The 17747-nt window shown below is 53.0% G+C and overlaps 3 protein-coding genes across 4 annotated transcripts in view; 1 reads left to right on the top strand and 2 right to left on the bottom strand.

Annotated features, from left to right (window-relative positions):
• Window positions 1-1790: 1790 nt before the first annotated feature.
• LOC311161341 (coiled-coil domain-containing protein 183-like) lies at window positions 1791-7331 on the bottom strand (the record flags this gene model as incomplete). Its single annotated transcript, XM_084218848.1, has 14 exons — window positions 1791-1903; window positions 2505-2601; window positions 2817-2936; window positions 3053-3212; window positions 3549-3709; window positions 3967-4067; window positions 4150-4207; window positions 4760-4888; window positions 5501-5608; window positions 5769-5873; window positions 5999-6166; window positions 6825-6896; window positions 7041-7162; window positions 7247-7331. The coding sequence occupies 14 exons, from the start codon at window positions 7329-7331 to the stop codon at window positions 1791-1793; spliced, it is 1599 nt and encodes a 532-aa protein (XP_084074974.1).
• A 528-nt stretch (window positions 7332-7859) lies between these two features.
• Window positions 7860-13958, bottom strand: SBDS (SBDS ribosome maturation factor). Its single transcript, XM_084219181.1, has 5 exons — window positions 13793-13958; window positions 12953-13082; window positions 11549-11749; window positions 10841-11005; window positions 7860-10201 (listed from the first exon to the last, which is right to left on the bottom strand). The coding sequence occupies exons 1-5, from the start codon at window positions 13918-13920 to the stop codon at window positions 10073-10075; spliced, it is 753 nt and encodes a 250-aa protein (XP_084075307.1). The 5' UTR covers window positions 13921-13958; the 3' UTR covers window positions 7860-10072.
• Window positions 13959-13994: 36 nt separating this feature from the next.
• Window positions 13995-17747, top strand: part of LOC311161545 (S-adenosyl-L-methionine-dependent tRNA 4-demethylwyosine synthase TYW1-like) — a 96683-nt gene continuing 92930 nt past the window's right edge. The window contains exons 1-4 of one of the 2 annotated variants that reach the window (XM_084219180.1): window positions 13995-14030; window positions 15703-15829; window positions 15972-16138; window positions 17373-17513. In XM_084219180.1, coding sequence (XP_084075306.1) covers window positions 16004-16138; window positions 17373-17513 — 276 coding nt within the window. In that variant the 5' untranslated portion in view covers window positions 13995-14030; window positions 15703-15829; window positions 15972-16003. Of the gene's footprint in view, window positions 14031-15702; window positions 15830-15971; window positions 16139-17333; window positions 17514-17747 lie in introns of both variants that reach the window. The other variant, XM_084219179.1, reaches the window with a different exon arrangement.

The following is a 17747-nucleotide window of genomic DNA, read 5'->3' as shown; positions in this document are numbered from 1 at the left end:
TCTCTCCTGGATCCAGGGGAGCCAGGGGCAGTCACCCTGATTGCTCCCAGCTCCACCTGCATGCCTGGGAGCTGCTGGCTGGGGGTGACAGCCCTTCCCTCTTCTGGCAGCTGCGACGAGAGGTTGGGATGCGGTGTCTGAACACATCCAGTGGATGCTCCTGATGGAGCAGGTAGTCCTTGGATCTCCTGCTCAGGGCAGGAGGAGCTCAGAGAAGTGAAACCGCATTGCTGCTGCTCTGCCCCTCCTGTAAAGGCAGCTAAACCACCGCTGAATTACCTTCCAGCCAGAAAGCAGGACACAGGCTGGAGTCTCCAGCCAGCTCCAGCCCTTCCATACCTTTTCCCACTTCCCAGTTCCCCACAGCCAGTGTGGAAAGACCAGACCTAGAGCCTGACACATTTCTCAGGCTGGAGAGCTGAGGGTGCTCACCTGGAGAGGAGAAGGCTCCAGGGAAAGCTCAGAGCCCCTTGCACGGCCTAAAGAGGCTCCAGGAGAGCTGGAGAGGGACTGGGGACAAGGGATGGAGGGACAGGACACAGGGAATGGCTCCCACTGCCAGAGGGCAGGGACAGATGGGATATTGGGAAGAAACTCTTCCCCGTGAGGGTGGTGAGGCTGTGGTGGGCACACGAGAACACGACATGAACAGATGGATATGCAATTACAGCCTGGTCTTTACTTGCAGAAGAGCCCACCTGTGGCTGTGGATTCTGGGAAGCTCCATGAGATGTCTTTACTGACACGTGATGTTATTTCTGGAGCTTCCCTGAAAAACCTCAGGTTGTGCTGTATTTTGTGAAGACAGTGCCCACTCCACGAGACCCACCAGGAGCAGTGCTGAGAGGCATGGGAGCAGAAGCTGTTCCTCCCCTAGCTGGTGATGTCATTGATGATGTCAGCACGAAGCACAGAGCAGAACAGGCAGGGAAAGGCTGCTCTGACGCTGACATTCCCGTGTGGAAGGGGACAAGGTGCCCCTGTCCTGGCTCTCTGTCCAGGAGCACAGGCAGAGCCCCTCGGTTCTGGCTGTTCTTGGAGAAACAGCACCATCTATTTGCAGCATGAGAGGAGAGGGGACACGGTGGGTGCCTCTCAGCAGGACTGGGGATCCCACCCTGGAGCAGCAGCCTCTGCTGTCCTGGGTCACACTAGGACATTCCTGACCCCCCAGACCCTCCTGCAGCCCTGGTGACACCTGGGGCTTGCTCCAGGGTCAGGGCAGGAGTTGCAGGACATGAGTGCGGGAGCAGGGTTGGGAGAGGCTCCAGGCTGGCGTCTCAGCTCAGCTTTGGGTCTCTCCTTCCCTGGTAGGCTCTGCCCTTCTGCTCCCATGCACGGACACGAGGACTCCCACCCTGGCACCTCACAGGACTCAGCCATTCCCCACATTTCTCCATCACTGGCTCAGACAGGCTCCAGCCCCTGAGGCATCAGAGGTCCCAAGAAGGTGATGGCCCAACAGCACCAAGGGGGAGAAAGCCAGGCCAGCCCCAGCTTTGCTACAGGGGATGAACCTGTCCCTAACCCAGCCCATCCCCACCTCCAAACCCAGCTCAAAACCCCTCAGGATGGACCCTAACATGTTGTGAGTGACAGAAGTGACCTAGGAGCACGTGTTCCAGCCTTACCATGGAGCTGGAAAGAACAAAGAAGATCTGATTTAATAACCTGCAGACTGATCTGATTTATTAAACCTGCAGACTGAGAAAACTCAGCCCAAGGTGCTCCTGCTGGGAAAAGGATACAAGGGGTGGTCTGAGGCCTTCAAAGCTCACATGGAGAAACCACTACTTCTTCTTGCGACGTCTGGTGTTCATGCGGATCAGCTGCAGCCCCTGCTTCTTGATGTCCTCCCGGCTGGGGACATAGTCCTGTTCTTCATCCTCAAAATCCAAGGTGTCTGGAGGGGAGAGTGGAGGGGAGGGTCTGGAGGCCACCTCTGCTGTGGCCATGCCCCTGGGAGAGCTGCAACATTTTGTTGGGCTCATGGGATCCAGGAGAGTCCCCATGGACCTTTCCACCCCAGCATCCCAGGGTGACCTGTGGGACCTGGTGATGCCACCACTGTGGCCCATCTCCATTACACTGCTGGGGCTCCCCATAAAGGTCTGGAGCTGCATTGCGGTGGGTGCAGCTCCTGCTTTGCTAAAGAAAAGTGGTGAGGCGCCAAAAGCTCTTTGCCTCTTCCAGGAGCATCCACAGGCAGAACCAAACATTGATTATTCTTCACAACTAGGTGATTTTGGAGATGAGGGTGTTCCCTCTTGCCCCACAACATCTCTCCTTGTTCCTGCAGTAGCTTGGTGCTCATCATGGCACCACCTACTTTCATTCTCCCCCACCCCTGCCTAAAAACACCACCCACGTCTGAAGCCTTGGAAACAGCCAAGGTCAGCCTGAAGACCTGGAGGCAATTTGGGAGACAGACAAGGACTCGGCCCCTCCCAGGGGGCAGGGCTGGAACAGTCACTGTAGGACATGTCCCCACTGTGCTCTCCTACCATCTTCCGTAGCACCTTCATCCTCAAAGGAAATCCTCAGGTTCTGTGTTTCACCTGCAGTTCTTTCCTCCAGAATGTTCCTGACCTTGGCAAAAGTCTGTGAAAGACAGCCTGGGTTAAGTGCTGGAGGGCAGGTGGGTGTTACAACCCAAGGGTGCCACACCTGAGGTAGCCCATGGGGCCCGGTGCTATCCGGGGCTGAGCTGCTCCGTGGCTCTTCCCTGTGGCCTTGCTGAGGAAGAATGGCTTGGGTGGCCGTCTGGGAGGGCCTGAGTGTGTCCCCAGGGCCACCGAGGCCCGGAGCCCCCGTACCTCGCTGTGCTCATCAGTGCTGTCCTCAGGCCGGGCTGCCACCTTCTCCTTCAGGAACTGCAGCTTCTGCTCACAGTGCTGCAGCTTCTCCTCCAGCCCCAGCACTGCACCAGAGTCCTCCTGGGAGAGACACGGCCACCTTGGTGGGGACAGCCAGGCCCTGGTAGCAGTGGTGGCCGTGCCAGGTGTCCCTGTGCTGCCCTGCATGGCCCTGCTCCCCCGGAGCCCCGTGGTACCTTGCCAGGGATGGAGATGCCCTGCAGGCGGAGGAACATGTTGTCAATGATGTTCTCAAATTCGATCAGGCGTTTCTGGTTGCTCAGCATCTGGGCTCGCATCTGCTCCAGCCGGGCCTCTTCCTGCTTCAGGTTCTCCCTCAGCTCCTCCTCCTGCATCCTGCAGCCACCACGATCACATCACACAGCTGCAGAGGGGTGCAGAGGCACCCCAAAGCTGCTCTAAAAGCTGCTCAGGTTGCCCCACCCCAACTACAGGCTGGCTCCATGCTGTTGGCAGCACTTCCCATGCCAAGCAAGGAGAAAGGGAGCTCCTGGAGCCCAGTGGGAGCTTTGGGTCCTCTGCTCTGCCAGCAGCAGAGCTGGGAGCTCAGAAACCCTCCCAGTGCAGGAGGACAGCGTGGCTGCAGCGGGGTGGAGGTCAGGGTGCCTGTTGGGACATGTCCTCCCCAAGGGGGGTGGCCTGGCTGCCACAACTGTGCAAGGCCAGCAGCACCTGGTGGTGCTGACAGGCTGGTTAAACTTCAGTTTAGCCTGCTTCGACTCCAGCTTCTCCAGTGTCTTCTTCAGCACGTTCTTCGTCTCGTTGCACTCATCGATGTGCTGCTGCAGGTTCCCCAGGGATTTCCTCTGTGCCTCGATGCTGCTGGGGATGTCCTGGCCAGGGGGGACACAAGGACTCAGCCCAAGGTGCTCCTGCTGGAAGCAGGCCCTCGGGGGTTACACCACCATGGAGCTCTGTAGTTTCTGCTCATGGAAAAGGGCAGAAAGGGCCTGCCTGCAAAGAGGGGCTTTGTGGGGCTCCAGGGAGAGAAGAGCAGGTAACTGCACAGGGAAACGGGGGGAGCAGAGTGGCCGCAGCTCCCCAGCGCTCCAGCAGCCCCGGGTTCTGGCAGGGATGGGTTTTCCATTACCCAGAGGCAGGAGCACTGCAGGGCAGTCTTCGCCTTCTCCATCTTGTCGGTCACAAAGGCCTCGCGCTGCATCTTGGCCACGGCGGCCTCCACATCAGCACCTGGGGTGGCAGGGAAGGAGCAGGGCAGGATGTCTGTGGCTGTGCCCACATCCCCCTGCCCTGCCCCCTGCCAGGCACTCACCCATCACCGTTTCTGAGGAGCTCTGGTCCTGCTCTGCAGAGAGCATGAACACAGCTTGCTGCAAGGACAGTCACCGTCACCCCTGGGGGCTCAGCACTGCAGGCTGCCCCGGCCCCCACCCCACACCCAGCTTGCCTGTCCCACAGCCCAGCTCACCTGCCTGCCCCACAGCCCAGCTCTGCCTGCCCCACACACAGCCCTGCCTGTCCCACAGCCCAGCCCACCCGCCTGCCCCACAGCCCAGCCCTGCCTGCCTGTCCCACAGCCCAGCCCACCTGCCTGCCTGCCCCACAGCCCAGCTCTGCCTGTCCCACACACAGCCCAGCTCTGCCTGCCTGCCCCACAGCCCAGCTCTGCCTGTCCCACACACAGCCCTGCCCTGCCCCACAGCCCAGCTCTGCCTGTCCCACACACAGCCCAGCTCTGCCTGCCTGCCCCACAGCCCAGCTCTGCCTGTCCCACACACAGCCCTGCCCTGCCCCACAGCCCAGCTCTGCCTGTCCCACACACAGCCCTGCCCTGCCCCACAGCCCTGCCCTGCCCCACAGCCCTGCCCCGCCTGCCTGCCCCACAGCCCAGCCCCGCCTGCCTGCCCCACAGCCCAGCCCACCTGCCTCTGCTGCCTCTCGCTCTCCTCCTGGCGCCGGAGGCTCTCGATGTGCTTCCTCTGCTCAGCCAGGGACTGGTCCCTGAGCTGCTTCTCCACACGGACCCGGGGTCCTGCCTCGGCCATGAGTTTCTGGAGCATAACAGAGAAGGGAATAGTTGCTGCCAAAGACAGTTGGAGCTTTCTACAGATTGGTTATTAAGTTCAAGTATTGGTTTAGATTGAGATGTGAGGGTGGTGACACCCTGGCACAGGGTGCCCAGAGCAGCTGTGGCTGCCTCTGGATCCCTGGAAGTGCCCAAGGTCAGATTGGACAGGGTTGGAGCAAGCCAGGAGAGTGGAAGGTGTCCCTGCTCATGGCAGGGGGCTGGAATGAGATGAGTTTTAAGGCCCCTGCTAACCCAAACCATTCCATGAATCTGTGACTTGAGCTACTGGAGGAGCTTCTGGGATGCCCAGTGTCAAAAGCGACCCCAGTCCATGCAAACAGGCTGTGAAGGAAGCTTGGCAAGGAGGGCTGGGGTGTGGGACATGCTGCCTTTGCCATGGCTGGTATTTCAGAGAGGCTGACCCCAGCCCCAGGGGGCAAGAGGGAGACCTGGGAGGACCTATGGAGGCCTCTGGGTGGTGTCGGCAAGCTCAGCTCCATCTCTTTTGCCCCTTGCTGAAGAAAGGTTCTCAGGCCCGGGTACGTGGTGCCATCTGTGGGCACTGGAGGGTGGGAAAGGGCCCCAGTTGTCTCACCTTGATGACATTGTTGGCTTTGAGGGTAGTCCGGGCTGTGAGCTCCTCGTGGTACATCACAGTCATTCCAGACAGGAAGTCTAGGTATTGAGGCAGGTACACCAGCTCCTGGCACACAGGGAGCCACAGCATGTCATCCACCCACCCCCGTGCTGTGACAGAGCACGGAGGGGACCAGCAAGGTGTCCCCTGGGACACAGCCCCTTGGGCACCCCGTGCCTTTGCAGGGAGAGCAGGTGAAACACTGGCACAGTGAGGAGGAGCTCACCCTCCTCAGGACCTCCTGCAGCCTCAGGTACAGGCTGGTCATGATCTCTCCACTGTGAATTTTCATGAGCATCTTCTCAATGTCATTGCCCAGCTGGCGAATGGTCTGGGGCAGACACCGGGGGAAGCACAGAGTGACTACATGTGCCAAGCCCAGTGCCCAGCTGGAGGGGCAGGGGCTGGATTAAAGCCCCCACGGGTGTTGGCACACCAGGAAGGGCTCCCTGGTACCTGCAACTGTGGCTCTTGCCACGTAGGGTCTGTCCCAGCATCCTGCAGAACCTGCAGGTGCCTCTGGTGCTCGTCCCTGGCTTGGCTCCACTGTTTCAGCTGGTGCACCAGCATGTCACACACCTTCACCTGGTCATGGATTTTGGCCTCGATCTTCTTTATGACCACCTGGATGGGCATGAGACCATTTTCCAGGCTGGATGCTGCAGAAGGGGATGCTGCCCAAAAAACTCCCCCCAAGGTAGAGCTGGGGATACAGATGCTGCTCCAGGATGTTGTCGCTGGTTTGACAGGATGGGGTTTGGGAGAGCTTTGCTCTGGGGGCTGGCTGGGGTAAGGCAGAGGTGGGTAACTGCTGGTGGCAGGGCTGGACTTAGGGACTCTGCATAACATGGAGCAGGGCTGGGGATCAATAAAATCGATCAGGACCCAGATGGGGATGCTGTCAGAGAGCTGCAGCACTGCTCTGTTGCTGCACGAGGCCTCTGGGCAAAGGCAGCTCTGTAGGCACAGCCTCGATCTCCACGGGTTTGTAACCAGGGCACAACCTTGGGACAGGCAGTGAAGGGCAGGGACAGCATCTCTGCCAGGGATGTAACTGCACCCTGTAGGAACACGGGCAGTGCCAGGGACACGTGGGGTGGGACAGCCAGGTCTGCTGGGACAAAGGGGCTGCATGGATGCGTCCCATGGGACCAGACATGAGCACCCCATGCCTCCATAGCAGCCCCATGGGCTTGTCCTGGTGCTGGCAGCACGTCCCTCTGCCATGCACTGTCCTCAGTGTCCCCAGAGCCCCAGCCCCCGCTCCCAGCCCTGCCGTTACCTCCAGGCTCTCAGTGGCTGAAACGAGCTCCTGGCCCTCTCCAAAAGCATCCTTAATGGGGAGTTTGTTGTACTGTGGGCAGGGGAGGGACAAAGATGGTCACCGTCAGCCTGGGACTGACACATCTTTTGCTGGCCTGTGCTGCCAGCTCCTGGAGGAGCTGGGAGTGCAGGCCCAGCACCAGGCAGGGGTGCAGCAGGAGGGACCTGCTGGTACCTTCAGGATAAATTTCAGGATACTGGAGTCCTCCTGCAAGGCTGCCTGCAGACTGGGGAGCAGCTCCCTGTTCTGCCGGAGCTTTTCCTCACAGGACTGAGCGAAAATCTTCCCGCCTTGCTCTGGGGAACATCAGGCAGCCACCGGTAGCGCGTGGGACGAGGGGGCTGTGACCCACCCTGTCCCCGAGCAGCCCGAGGCAGCACCTTGCAGGCCCACGAGGACACGCATCTCCTGGCTGCGCTGGCTCAGGTCGGCCTTGGGGCCCCGCGTGCTGCTGGGGGCCTCCATCCCTTGGCCCACCATTCCCAGATCCCTGTAAGACAGATGCCGAGGCCCTGCTGCCCCGGGAGCTGACGCAGCGTTGTGACAGCAGGGTTCCACCGTGGAACAGTCACCGCGGCACTGGCAACTGCCACCGGCCACAGCCTCCTGCTCAGCCAGGGCCCAGCCCCCTCCCCAACACTTCTGTAGGAAACAGGTTAATTAGCAACTGATCAATGAGCTCTCGGAAGGGGGCAGAGAAGCATTCCAGCTTTGTCTCCCATTGTTGTGGCAGAGGCAGCTGTCAGGGATCATTCTGAGCCCCACTAGGAATACGGCAATTCAAGGGCAAACACATGTGCCTGTGTACCCAAACACACCAGCAGTGCTCTCCTGGAAGCTACCAGCTTATTTAAATGCCCACCTATCTGAAAATTCCAGTTAATTAGCCAGGAAATGGTTGTTGGAATGGGCAAAGACAAACCAGTTACCAATCCTAAGCTTTATTCTGATGCGCACCGTATGTTCTTGCTGAACTACAAACATAACAAGAAATGCCAGCATGTATCTTTATTTGTCCATAAATAAACTCAAGCTCCCTCTACCAGAGAAAATCCCTAATGTTTGGATTTGCAGAAAAAGACTTTATAAAGAAATTGCCTTCCTAGCACCAAGCTCATGAATCAGCTTAGATTCAGTTCTGGAACTCCAGATCTTTAACCTGCTGCCATCCTGTTGTGCTCAAGGTGTTAAACACAGCAAACCGAGAAATTAAAGTATTGTGAAATCAGGTATTACTGACACAATATCCTCTGAGGCTCTTGCTCAGCATCTAATTTGCACATGAATGAATTGCATGTTAGTGCTAATTTCCAGTGACAAGCCAAATATCAACATGATCATCTTCAGTGCTTCCCAAAGTGTGTCTGGAGAGAGGGGCACATGAAGGCAGCAGCCCACGGTGGTACCCAGGGGAGCTGCCTGTGCACACAGCTCTCCACACCGAGCTCTCCACCCTGTCTGCATGGCATATCCAGTCACTACACCCCTGCATTTCCTAGGCAGCATTTAAACCCCTGGGAGCAAACAAAAGCATTTTAAAATGGATAAAGTGGTTCAAGAATCTCTGTTTCACTTGCCCTCAGCAAAACTCAGGCTCTAGAGAGGCAGGTCCTCCCAAAATAGTGCTGAAGGAATTGATCCTGGCCTTGCACGAGTGCACACAAATTGACTGCTGCAGAAATCCACTCCCAAGAGGCAGCCTTGGACTGAGGTTCCAGCCCTGCAGCCACCTCGCATGCAAAACCTCCCCTCCTCCAGCTGATTTCCACTCTCCCTGATGAAATTCCAGGAAATTCACAATGAGTTAAAGGTGCAGAGCAAAGATCAGCAGCACAAACCCAGTTCTGTTTAACTGTCACAGAAGGGGGAAGTCTCTGGAAGGCAACAGCAACCAAAGAGCACCACATTCATCTGGGAGAGATCTCCCTGGCTGGCCCACAGCTCCTCACCTGCTGCCTGCTATCTGCATGGAAACATGAATGTCATATTAAAGGCTCCTCAAACTCCTGCTGATTTAGCTTTTAGTCACTGAACCATATCTGCTTTGCCTGGTGGTTTGTATTTTTAGTATCTCCTTCCCCCATTGTTGTCCTCTCTTCCCCTTTTCTTTGCAATACCCCAGTTCAACTTTAAATCATTTGTTTAACACAGCTGCAGCAAGATTTAACAGAATTAGCAAGAACTATATCCCATGCCTCAGGAGCTGGCTGGTAATTCTGTGCATGGATTAGAGAGCAGCAAAAAAAAAAAAAAAAAAAGACAGAGGATAAAGGACAGCTGCCAGAATTGTTCTGCTGCACTAAAAAGCAAAGGGGCACACACAAACAATTCCTGCTGGGAATTACTGTCCAACAAAAGCCTGTCTGGCTCCATGGCCAGAGGCCACCACTGCCTGAGATTCATTTTACCATGTGAAAGCAGCAGCTCCCAAGCACAGGCTACTCCCTCAGCCTACAAAAGCATTGCCTCAGCCAGGGATATCTCCTCTACTATTAAAAAAAATAAGTATCTCATTTCTTTCTGTATCTATAATATATAAATAGATGATAATTTGTTTTTATTAATGTAGCTAAATATATTCTACAAATAAGTTATTTGGAGAACATCATCTCTATGTCAGCAAGTGCTGCTATAGCCAGTGAAGGAATTCTTTATGAATGGTCCTTTGAAGTACTTTAATTACCAAGTAGCCAATTATGGAAGCCTAAGTCAGTTTTCATGCTGCCAAGAGACTGATTTTTAGACATGATCCACACTGCACCTGTTTAGAAGTGAAAATGCAGCTTTCTTTTCTTAAGGTCCCTCTCCTCACATACAAAGCCACTCCTCAGTGACCAGTGTAATCTCCCACTCAACTGACAACTTGAAGGTACAAACAATTGGCACCAAATCGCTCAAACACTCTTCAACAGCAACCCTGAAACTAAAGCAAAGCCAGAGTAACCTCCTACCACACCCTAACTCAGTCCTTATTAGTGCAACTCTGACACAAAATCTTCTTATAGGCAAAGACATCTGTAAACCAAGCAAGTGTAAAATGATAAAAAAAACCCAACCCACACTGCATGGAAAAATCCCAAAGGATTAGTGTCAGAAAATATTTGGCAGCAAGAGATTGGAAAAAACCATGAAGGCCTAACAGAAGAGTGGCTACACCAGTCACTGCAGGGAGGGTGTTGAAGCAGATCTGCTGCAGGAAGATTTTGTTATTCAAGCTTTTCATCTCCTTCCTCCACATCCTTCAGACTGAGCACTTCCAGGGATCCTTTCCCTTTCGTCTCACTGCGGATCAGCTCGTCGATCTCCCTGAAGCAGCCTGGGTCAATAAGGCACACCTGGAATGTTCCACATTTCATCAGTCAGCCAAGAATGTTTGGATTAATTTCATCAGCCCCTACCCAAGGCCTAATATTCACTTTCGTTAAAACAATCCTAGTTAGTTAGTTACTGAGGAGGACTCTGAGGAGCTGACAAGCTCTGTCTGGCAGCAAACTTTCCACAGAGCTCTACAGTTCCAGTTCCCCATGCTGGACATGGCTTTTGCCAGTTGGGATTGCTGGATTCTAATCTGTTTGTATCATGATTTTAATACCAAATTTTGTTTTACCACACACCAACTTTAATAAAAAATAATTAGCCACCCTTAAAATCTAGACAGAAGCCACCAAATAAGTAACAATAACATTCCACATAGGAGAGAGACTTATCACTGTTGTAGGATCATCACTGCTAAGAGGAATTGCACTGTGCACTCCTCAGCTTGGAGCAGCAACCTCTGGATGCCAAAGGCTGCTTCCATGCCCACATCACTAGGATTGCGTGAAATGAAAAATTCCCAACTGAAGCTCTCATTCAGGATCTCTGGTAAGCCTTCAGTTTATCTAAACAGCTTTCATATATGAATTCATCTCCTAATAAAATACACATGTGTAGTTCAAATCAAACCTGAAGCCCAGGGACTGCTTTTTGCTTACCATTTCCAGCTGCTCCTGGAAGTCTTCACTCTCAGTAACTTTAATCAGTGGCTTGAGCTTCTCTTTCAGTTTCTTGCCCTCCTTTGCTGGCAGGATAAACCTGAGCCTCATGTGAGCACGTTCAATCTGCATGGTCTCCTTCAGCTGCCTGATCACTTCCAGGGCCTGTTGGACAAGAAAAAGACCACTTGCACACCTGCTTAAAACCCAGCACCCAGATCCAAATCTCAAACCTCTTCCCCCAGCTTCAGAGCCATCTCTCAGTGCTGGTCACTGCTGCTCTGCTGCAGGGAGGTTGCTATCACAGATGGACAAGAAAAGGCTGACTTGTTGTTTATGATCACTTTGAACACTTAAAAGCTGTCTGAAATAAAATTAAATAGCTATACTGCAAAACACCACAAACACACATGGCTTAGATGCAAACCTGATATACCACCTTAATTAGCATAAATCATAAACCTTTCATTTCTGCTCTAAGTGTATCACCGTTTTTTTCCTTTCTTTCTTTTTCCCCTCCCTGAATTCTTAGCAAACAAATTGCCAGAGTTTCAGGAGCTGCTTCTCTGCAGCACTCAGCTGCCAGATGGCTGAGTAATCCCTGTGCAGGCCTCAGATCCCAGGGCTCTGCTGATCCCTCTGTGGTTGATACCCAAGGAATTACACTGGATGGCAGCACCTCGGAGCAGGATACTGCAGGAAACTCACCTGCTGCTTTGTGCTCTTGTTGGGTTTGACAGAGTAGTGGATGTCCTTCATGGCCCTTTCGATGAGGATCACTGTGTAGGGCCGCTTGGTCTCGGGGTTCACGCACTTGTCAGCCACGATGGTGGCGATGTCCCGGAACATCTGCTCCAGCTGTGTGTGCCGCTCCTTGTCCGACACCTGTAGCTCCCCTTTGGATAAAATCTGTTTTATTCACAGAAACCCGTTAATGAACATCCTGGATTTAAGACTGACAAGTTAAATTTGACAACTTCAAGTAACTCTGTTAAATTTGACAGCTGCTTGAAAGGTTGGGTGAGATTTGAAGTGCAGCAAACCATAATCGAATGAATAATGTGAATCATTACAACAGACAGCATTGGAAAGGCTTCAGACAAAAAAAAAACTCACCCCAGAAACACTAAACAGCAGCAAGAGAAGCACAGATTTCAAAGAATCACAGAATATTTTAAGCTGGAAGGGGCCTCCCAAGGATCATCCAGTCCAAGCCCTGGCCCTGCAAAGACACCCCAACAATCCCAGCCTGGGCATCCCTGGGAGCTCCTGGAGCTCTGGCAGCCTCGGGCCTGGGACCATTCCCTGGGGAGCCTGGGCAGTGCCCAGCACCCTCTGGGGGAAGAACTTTTCCCTAAAATCCAACATAAACCTGCCCTGGCACAGTTCCAGCCCTTCTTTGGGTGCTCTCCCTGTCACACAGAGCAGAGATCAGAGCTGTCCCTTGGGAGGAGCTGCAGACCCCATGAGGTCTGACCTCAGTCTCTTCAGGCTGAGCAGACCAAGTGCCCTCAGCTGCTCCTTGTGTGCCTTCTCCAGGCCTTTCACCTTCTTTGGACTCTGACAGCTTCAGACCTCTCTTATATTGTGGCACCCAAAGCTGCCCCAGAGCAGAGTAGGGCAATTCCCTACCTGGCCCAGCTGTTGATACTAGGCACCCCAGCAGAGGGACGTCCCTCCTGGCTGCCAGGGCAATGCTGACTCAAGAGATTTATTGAAATCTTATCAACCACAGCAAGGCCATAGTTCATATCCCACCAGTAAGGACTAAGAAATTAGATCTGTTACTAACACCTAAGGGAACTCTCCAAAGTAAGCTGTGGTCCCCTTCTTTTCTTTGCATTCTTAATAACTTATATGAGGAACTCTTCAGTGCTGGCTGTGTCCAGACACATCAGTGCATGTAAGTTGCGTGTTAGACAGAATTGTTCCCAGCCACATGCATATGCCAAATTTAAAGCTATAAAACAGAGCTACAGCTTCTTTTTACACATTTCTTAACAAGCAACCCTTTCACCTATAGCAGCATTCTAGAAACACCCTTCAGTACAAACCAACCTGCGTGACTAAATCTTCTCACATCTTTTATAAAGCAAAGTGTGTGAAACCTACCATCTTACAGATTTCTGTCTGGTCATCTGTTCCAAATGCTTTAACCAGATCTTCCTTCTTTGCCACCTGGCCTTTGGAGACATTGACAAAGACTGTGTGTGTCTGCAGGACCTCGTCGAGATCTTTCTCCCTAGAGATTAAGACAAATGTAGAAAACTCAGAATAATCCCAGAATGGTGCCAGCGGCACCCCTGCCATGGCAGGGACACCTTCCACTGTCCCAGGCTACTCCAAACCCCATCCAGCCTGGCCTTGGGCACTGCCAGGGATCCAGGGGCAGCCACAGCTGCTCTGGGCACCCTGTGCCAGGGCCTACCCACCCTGCCAAGGAACAATTCCTTCCCAATATTCCATCTATGCATCCCTGTCCTCTGTCAGAGTGAAACACAGCCCCTTGTTGTGGCACTCCATGCCTTGCCCAAAGCCCCTCTCCAGCAAAGTAGCAATGCCAGGAGCACAGCTGTGTTTAGCGAGGAGAAAGAGCTCCCCCTGCCCTGGGCTGACTCAGCACAGCTGGAACCTTCCAGCACAGAGGTGTCGCTGCCCAGGCACGGGCACGGTGCTCCCGTTACCGGCCCCGCGCCTCCTCCCGGGGTCCGATCGGGGGACCGGGGCCGCGCACGATCCCCGGCCCCACAGCCGGGGCCCGCACAGGCAGTGCCCCCCTCCCACACCCTGGGCCCTTCCCGGTCCTCACACGGGCTCCCCTCCCGCGCTACTACCGGGCCCCCACACGGGGTACTCGGTACGACCCCCTCACACCCGGGTCCCGACACGGGCCCTTCCCCGGGCGCCGCACCGGGCCTGAGCCGCCTCCCCGCCGGCTCCCCGGGCACTCACGCTCCGCTGCGCCAGCCCATGACCTTGTTGCGGTAACAGGCGATCTCGAAGCGCTTCCCGGCGCGCCGTGCCCGCACCACGGCCACATTGGTGAGGCGGATCTGGTTGGTGGGGGTGAAGATGGACATGGCGGCGGCCGACCGCTCCGCCCCCCGCCCGGCCCGGCAGTGAATGGCGGCACGGGCGGAAGGGGCGGGAGCAGCGCATGGCGGCCTGAGGGAGCCGGTCGGGGAGAGGGGTCGGTGCCGGGCGGGGAAACCGGGAGGGGACGGAGTGATGGCTGTGTGGGAGAGGGAGCCGTGAGGGGGAAACAGAATAACCGTGTCCGTGGGGTAATAACTGTAATAACTATGTCCGTGGAGGTCGTACCGTGAGGGGGCAATATAATAACCGTGCTTGTGGGGTAATAACTGTGTGTATGGGCTGATAATTGAGTTTGTGGGATAATAGTGTGTGTGTGGGTTTAATAACCGAGTGTGTGGGGTAATAACTGTGTGTATGGGTTAATAACCGAGTGTGTGGGATAGTAGTGTGTGTATGGGTTAATAACCCAGTGTGTGGGGTAATAACTGTGTGTACGGGTTAATAACCGAGTGTGTGGGGTAATAACTGTGTGTACGAGTTAATAACCGAGTGTGTGGGGTAATAACTGTGTGTACGAGTTAATAACCGAGTGTGTGGGGTAATAACTGTGTGTATGGGTTAATAACTGAGTGTGTGGGATAAGAGTGTGTGTATGGGCTAATAACCGAGTGTGTGGGGTAATAACTGTGTGTATGGGTTAATAACCGAGTGTGTGGGGTAATAGTGTGTGTATGGGCTGATAACCGTGAGGGGGGATGTAACAGCCGTGCGTGTGAGTGGTTGGAACTGTGAGAGAGTGCTGTGGAGGCGGTGGGGGTATTTATTAACTGTGAGTGGTGTACGGGGGTGGTAACTCTGGGCTGGGGGGTGTTTCAGAATTGTGAGGGTGGTGGGATGATAACCGTGAGAGGCACGAGAAGGTGGGGTAAAACCGTGGGGTATTTGGGGGAGAGAGGGGCATTAACCGTGAGAGGAGGAATAACCACGAGGGTGAGGGGAGTGTGTGTTTGTGGGGTGATAACCATTAGGAGGTGTGTAGTTAATAACAGGGGATAATAGTGAGCACGTGTATGTGTGCCTGTTTTGCAGCTAAAATTCTCTTTGATATATGTAGCATCTATTGCATTTTGAGGAAGTTGTATAGAGGTTAAGGGAATCCCTATAGCTGGTTTGGGTAAAACTGGCAACACTAGGCAAGTGCTCTTGGCTTTTCCCTGTTATGAGTCTCAGCGTTGCTGCTGGAGGGCTGAAGGGCATCCCCTTAAGCCTTTGCTCTGGGAACTTGAGTACCAGCCTGAATAAGTTTCCAGCCTCTTGGAAATACTTGCTTTCTGTACTCTCTACTGATATCTGCAAAAACAAGATCCGAGCTGCAGATGACAGTAGAAGGGTGTTAGTTCTGTTCCTCGGTCAATAAATATCATAGACCAGCCCTTTTGGAGTGCCTGAATATTCCATATGAAATAGATATTCCCAGACACCCTGGAGGTGCATTCCTAGCTGTACCCTGGCTTACTGTGCCCTGAATGTTCTGAACCAACCTGAAACATATCAGTGTTCCAAATCAAGCTTCACTTGCATCATAGAATTCTGTGAAAGTGTTTCCAATTGAATCCATGTGTCACTCTGCCCTTGAAACTCTGTTTGTAATCAGTGTGACATCAAATGTGTCAAAGCAAGGGTTGTGTGCAGCAGAAAGTTCTGTGCAGGTGATTTCCTCCTTGGACTGGAGCTTTCTCATTCCAGAGAACTGCATTTGTTGGGTTTGTGTAAAACTGAAGCCAGCATCATCCACTGGATGTTTCATGAGGACTTTTTCCTTTCAGGCACTTGGACAGCACAAGTGTTTTCTGCTTTTCCTCGTAACAGAACTGCCCTAGCAAGGAAAAACCCAGAGTTTCCCTCTGACAGTATGGAATGCTAGCTTGGAGCTCATCTGACACGCCTGAGGAGGTGAAGGCTTCTTGATTCAATTTTAGTGCCTTGTCTTTAGCCAGAAGCTGTTTTCTGCAAAGCCTGGGCCATAGCTGATAATGTGAGGCTGTGGGTACTGTGTGATTATTTTGTGTGTACTCATTCCATATTCACTCTGTAGGAACCTGTGACATTCCAGATTTAGATGTCTCAATGGACATGTGGAGCTACTTCCATACTTGCCTGGTGTCCGTATGGCTGCACAGATTTTACATCTATTCTGCTGTTGCTTTTGGGATCAGCCTTTGGATTGTCATTCAGTTCACCACCACTAGAGCCAAAAGGAAGGTAACTGAGCCTGTCAGCACTTCTGTCTGAGAGACCCCAAAAACCTGGGTGGGAGTGAGTAGTTACTGGATAAAGGCAGCTGCCGTGGGCCTGCTGAGGATATTGCAAATCCCAGATGTAGTTTGATTATCTGGTTATGAACCTCAGCCTGGCTTGTTTGTGTCTGTGGGTCACTAAATGCTCTTGTTGCTCTGATATTGGGGCAGAGCTCAGCAGGACACACCTCACACTGTTCCTGGGAGAATGTGTCTCGGATGATCGCTGAGCTTTGCAACCCTGAGATGTGTTAAAAGTCTCTGTTTCAGCCCGCGTGTTCAAAGGATGAGTCGAAGCTCTTCAGTTTTTTGGTCTTGGAGTTGTTTATTAAATCTTATCTATAAAAATTTTCCTCCTGCCCAGATGAGATCTGCTCAGCAGGGCACTTTGCCCGCCCCTGGGGTGATGTTATCTTTATATACTAAAAACTATGTATAACATGTTTACAATAATTTTCCAATACCTATCACCTATGTTAGACAGTGAGCTTCTACTCTAGACCAATCTGAAAGTGCCAACATCACCACTGAAGATGGAGGTAGAGAAGAAGAAGAAGAAAGGCTAGACACGCCCAAGTCCCTCCATCTTGTCCCCATAACCCTTACACTACAAATCCCAAAACCTACATTTACACCCTGTGATAAATTTATTATTACACTATTTAAGCTGCTGTGGTTTTTAGGTCTTCATGTAAAGCTGGTAATTTGTTCCAAGGTTTGTAATCAAATCAACTGGTGTTCTGGGCTGTGTGCCAGGGTCTCTAAGCCCCCTGGCAGGGGTCCTGGCAACTCCAGACTCCCAAAGGGATGTCCTGGGTTCTGACATACGTGTCCCCCTGGATTGCTCTGTCATTCCAGGTAAAGCCCTCTGCTTGTGCACAGTGTTTGCACCTTCGTGTTTTCATTATGCCGATGACAGGGTTGGGCTGGTTTTGGGATGGGAGGGAATTAGGCCATTCAGGAGTTGAAAACCTTCTGCTGCAGGACTTGGGAGGTTCAGCTGGATCCTGTTACCTCCTGGAGAAGTGGGTGTTGTAGCGTGGCTTACTCAGGAAAACAGGTCCTGCTGTGTTTGTCTGGGTGTGAGAGGAACCAGAATGTATTGACTGTTGCTGAGAGTGGTCCCAGGATTTGAGTTTTAAATGCTCTTGGTTTGACAGCCCTTGGAGAAGGAATGTGACACAGCTCTTGTTTCGAAGGGTGAGCAATCCCGTGGAAGTCCCTCTTCCCCTGAGAGGACATCACACAAACTGGGAAATGGATGTGCCCCCCGTCAGGCACAGGGGATTCATGTTGCTGGAGTGAAGATCTTCTATGGCTCTCAGACTGGCACAGCAAAGGTATCTCTACTTTCCTTGCACATCTGTGAAATTGCTTTGAAATATTGTTGGGATCTGAGAATGTTGCTTGCCTTAAAACACTGCCATGGGTACAGATCTGGGAGTTCATCAGCACATTCATTAGCTTCTAACAATCATTGCCCAACATGCAAGATAAGTGGAAAAATGAATAAAAATCACTATTTTCCTCCTCCCTTTAAGCAAGGCATGCAGTAGAGATTGATTATAAAACTA

This window comes from Fringilla coelebs (genome assembly GCF_963513975.1).
Source record: "Fringilla coelebs genome assembly, chromosome: 20".
In the NCBI taxonomy this organism is placed as follows: Eukaryota; Metazoa; Chordata; class Aves; order Passeriformes; family Fringillidae; genus Fringilla; species Fringilla coelebs.
The sequence above is the reverse complement of the archived record's forward strand: the minus strand, read 5'-3'. Positions and strand labels throughout refer to the sequence as shown.

Excerpts from the sequence above, each read along its gene's own strand:
- SBDS (XM_084219181.1), bottom strand. The coding sequence starts at position 13,920 with ATGTCCATCTTCACCCCCACCAACCAGATCCGCCTCACCAATGTGGCC. Across the intron at positions 13,083-13,792 it reads ATGGGCTGGCGCAGCGGAGC|GGAGAAAGATCTCGACGAGG; the intron begins GTGAGTGCCCGG and ends CTTAATCTCTAG. Across the intron at positions 10,202-10,840 it reads TCCAGGAGCAGCTGGAAATG|GTGTGCCTTATTGACCCAGG; the intron begins GTAAGCAAAAAG and ends GGAACATTCCAG.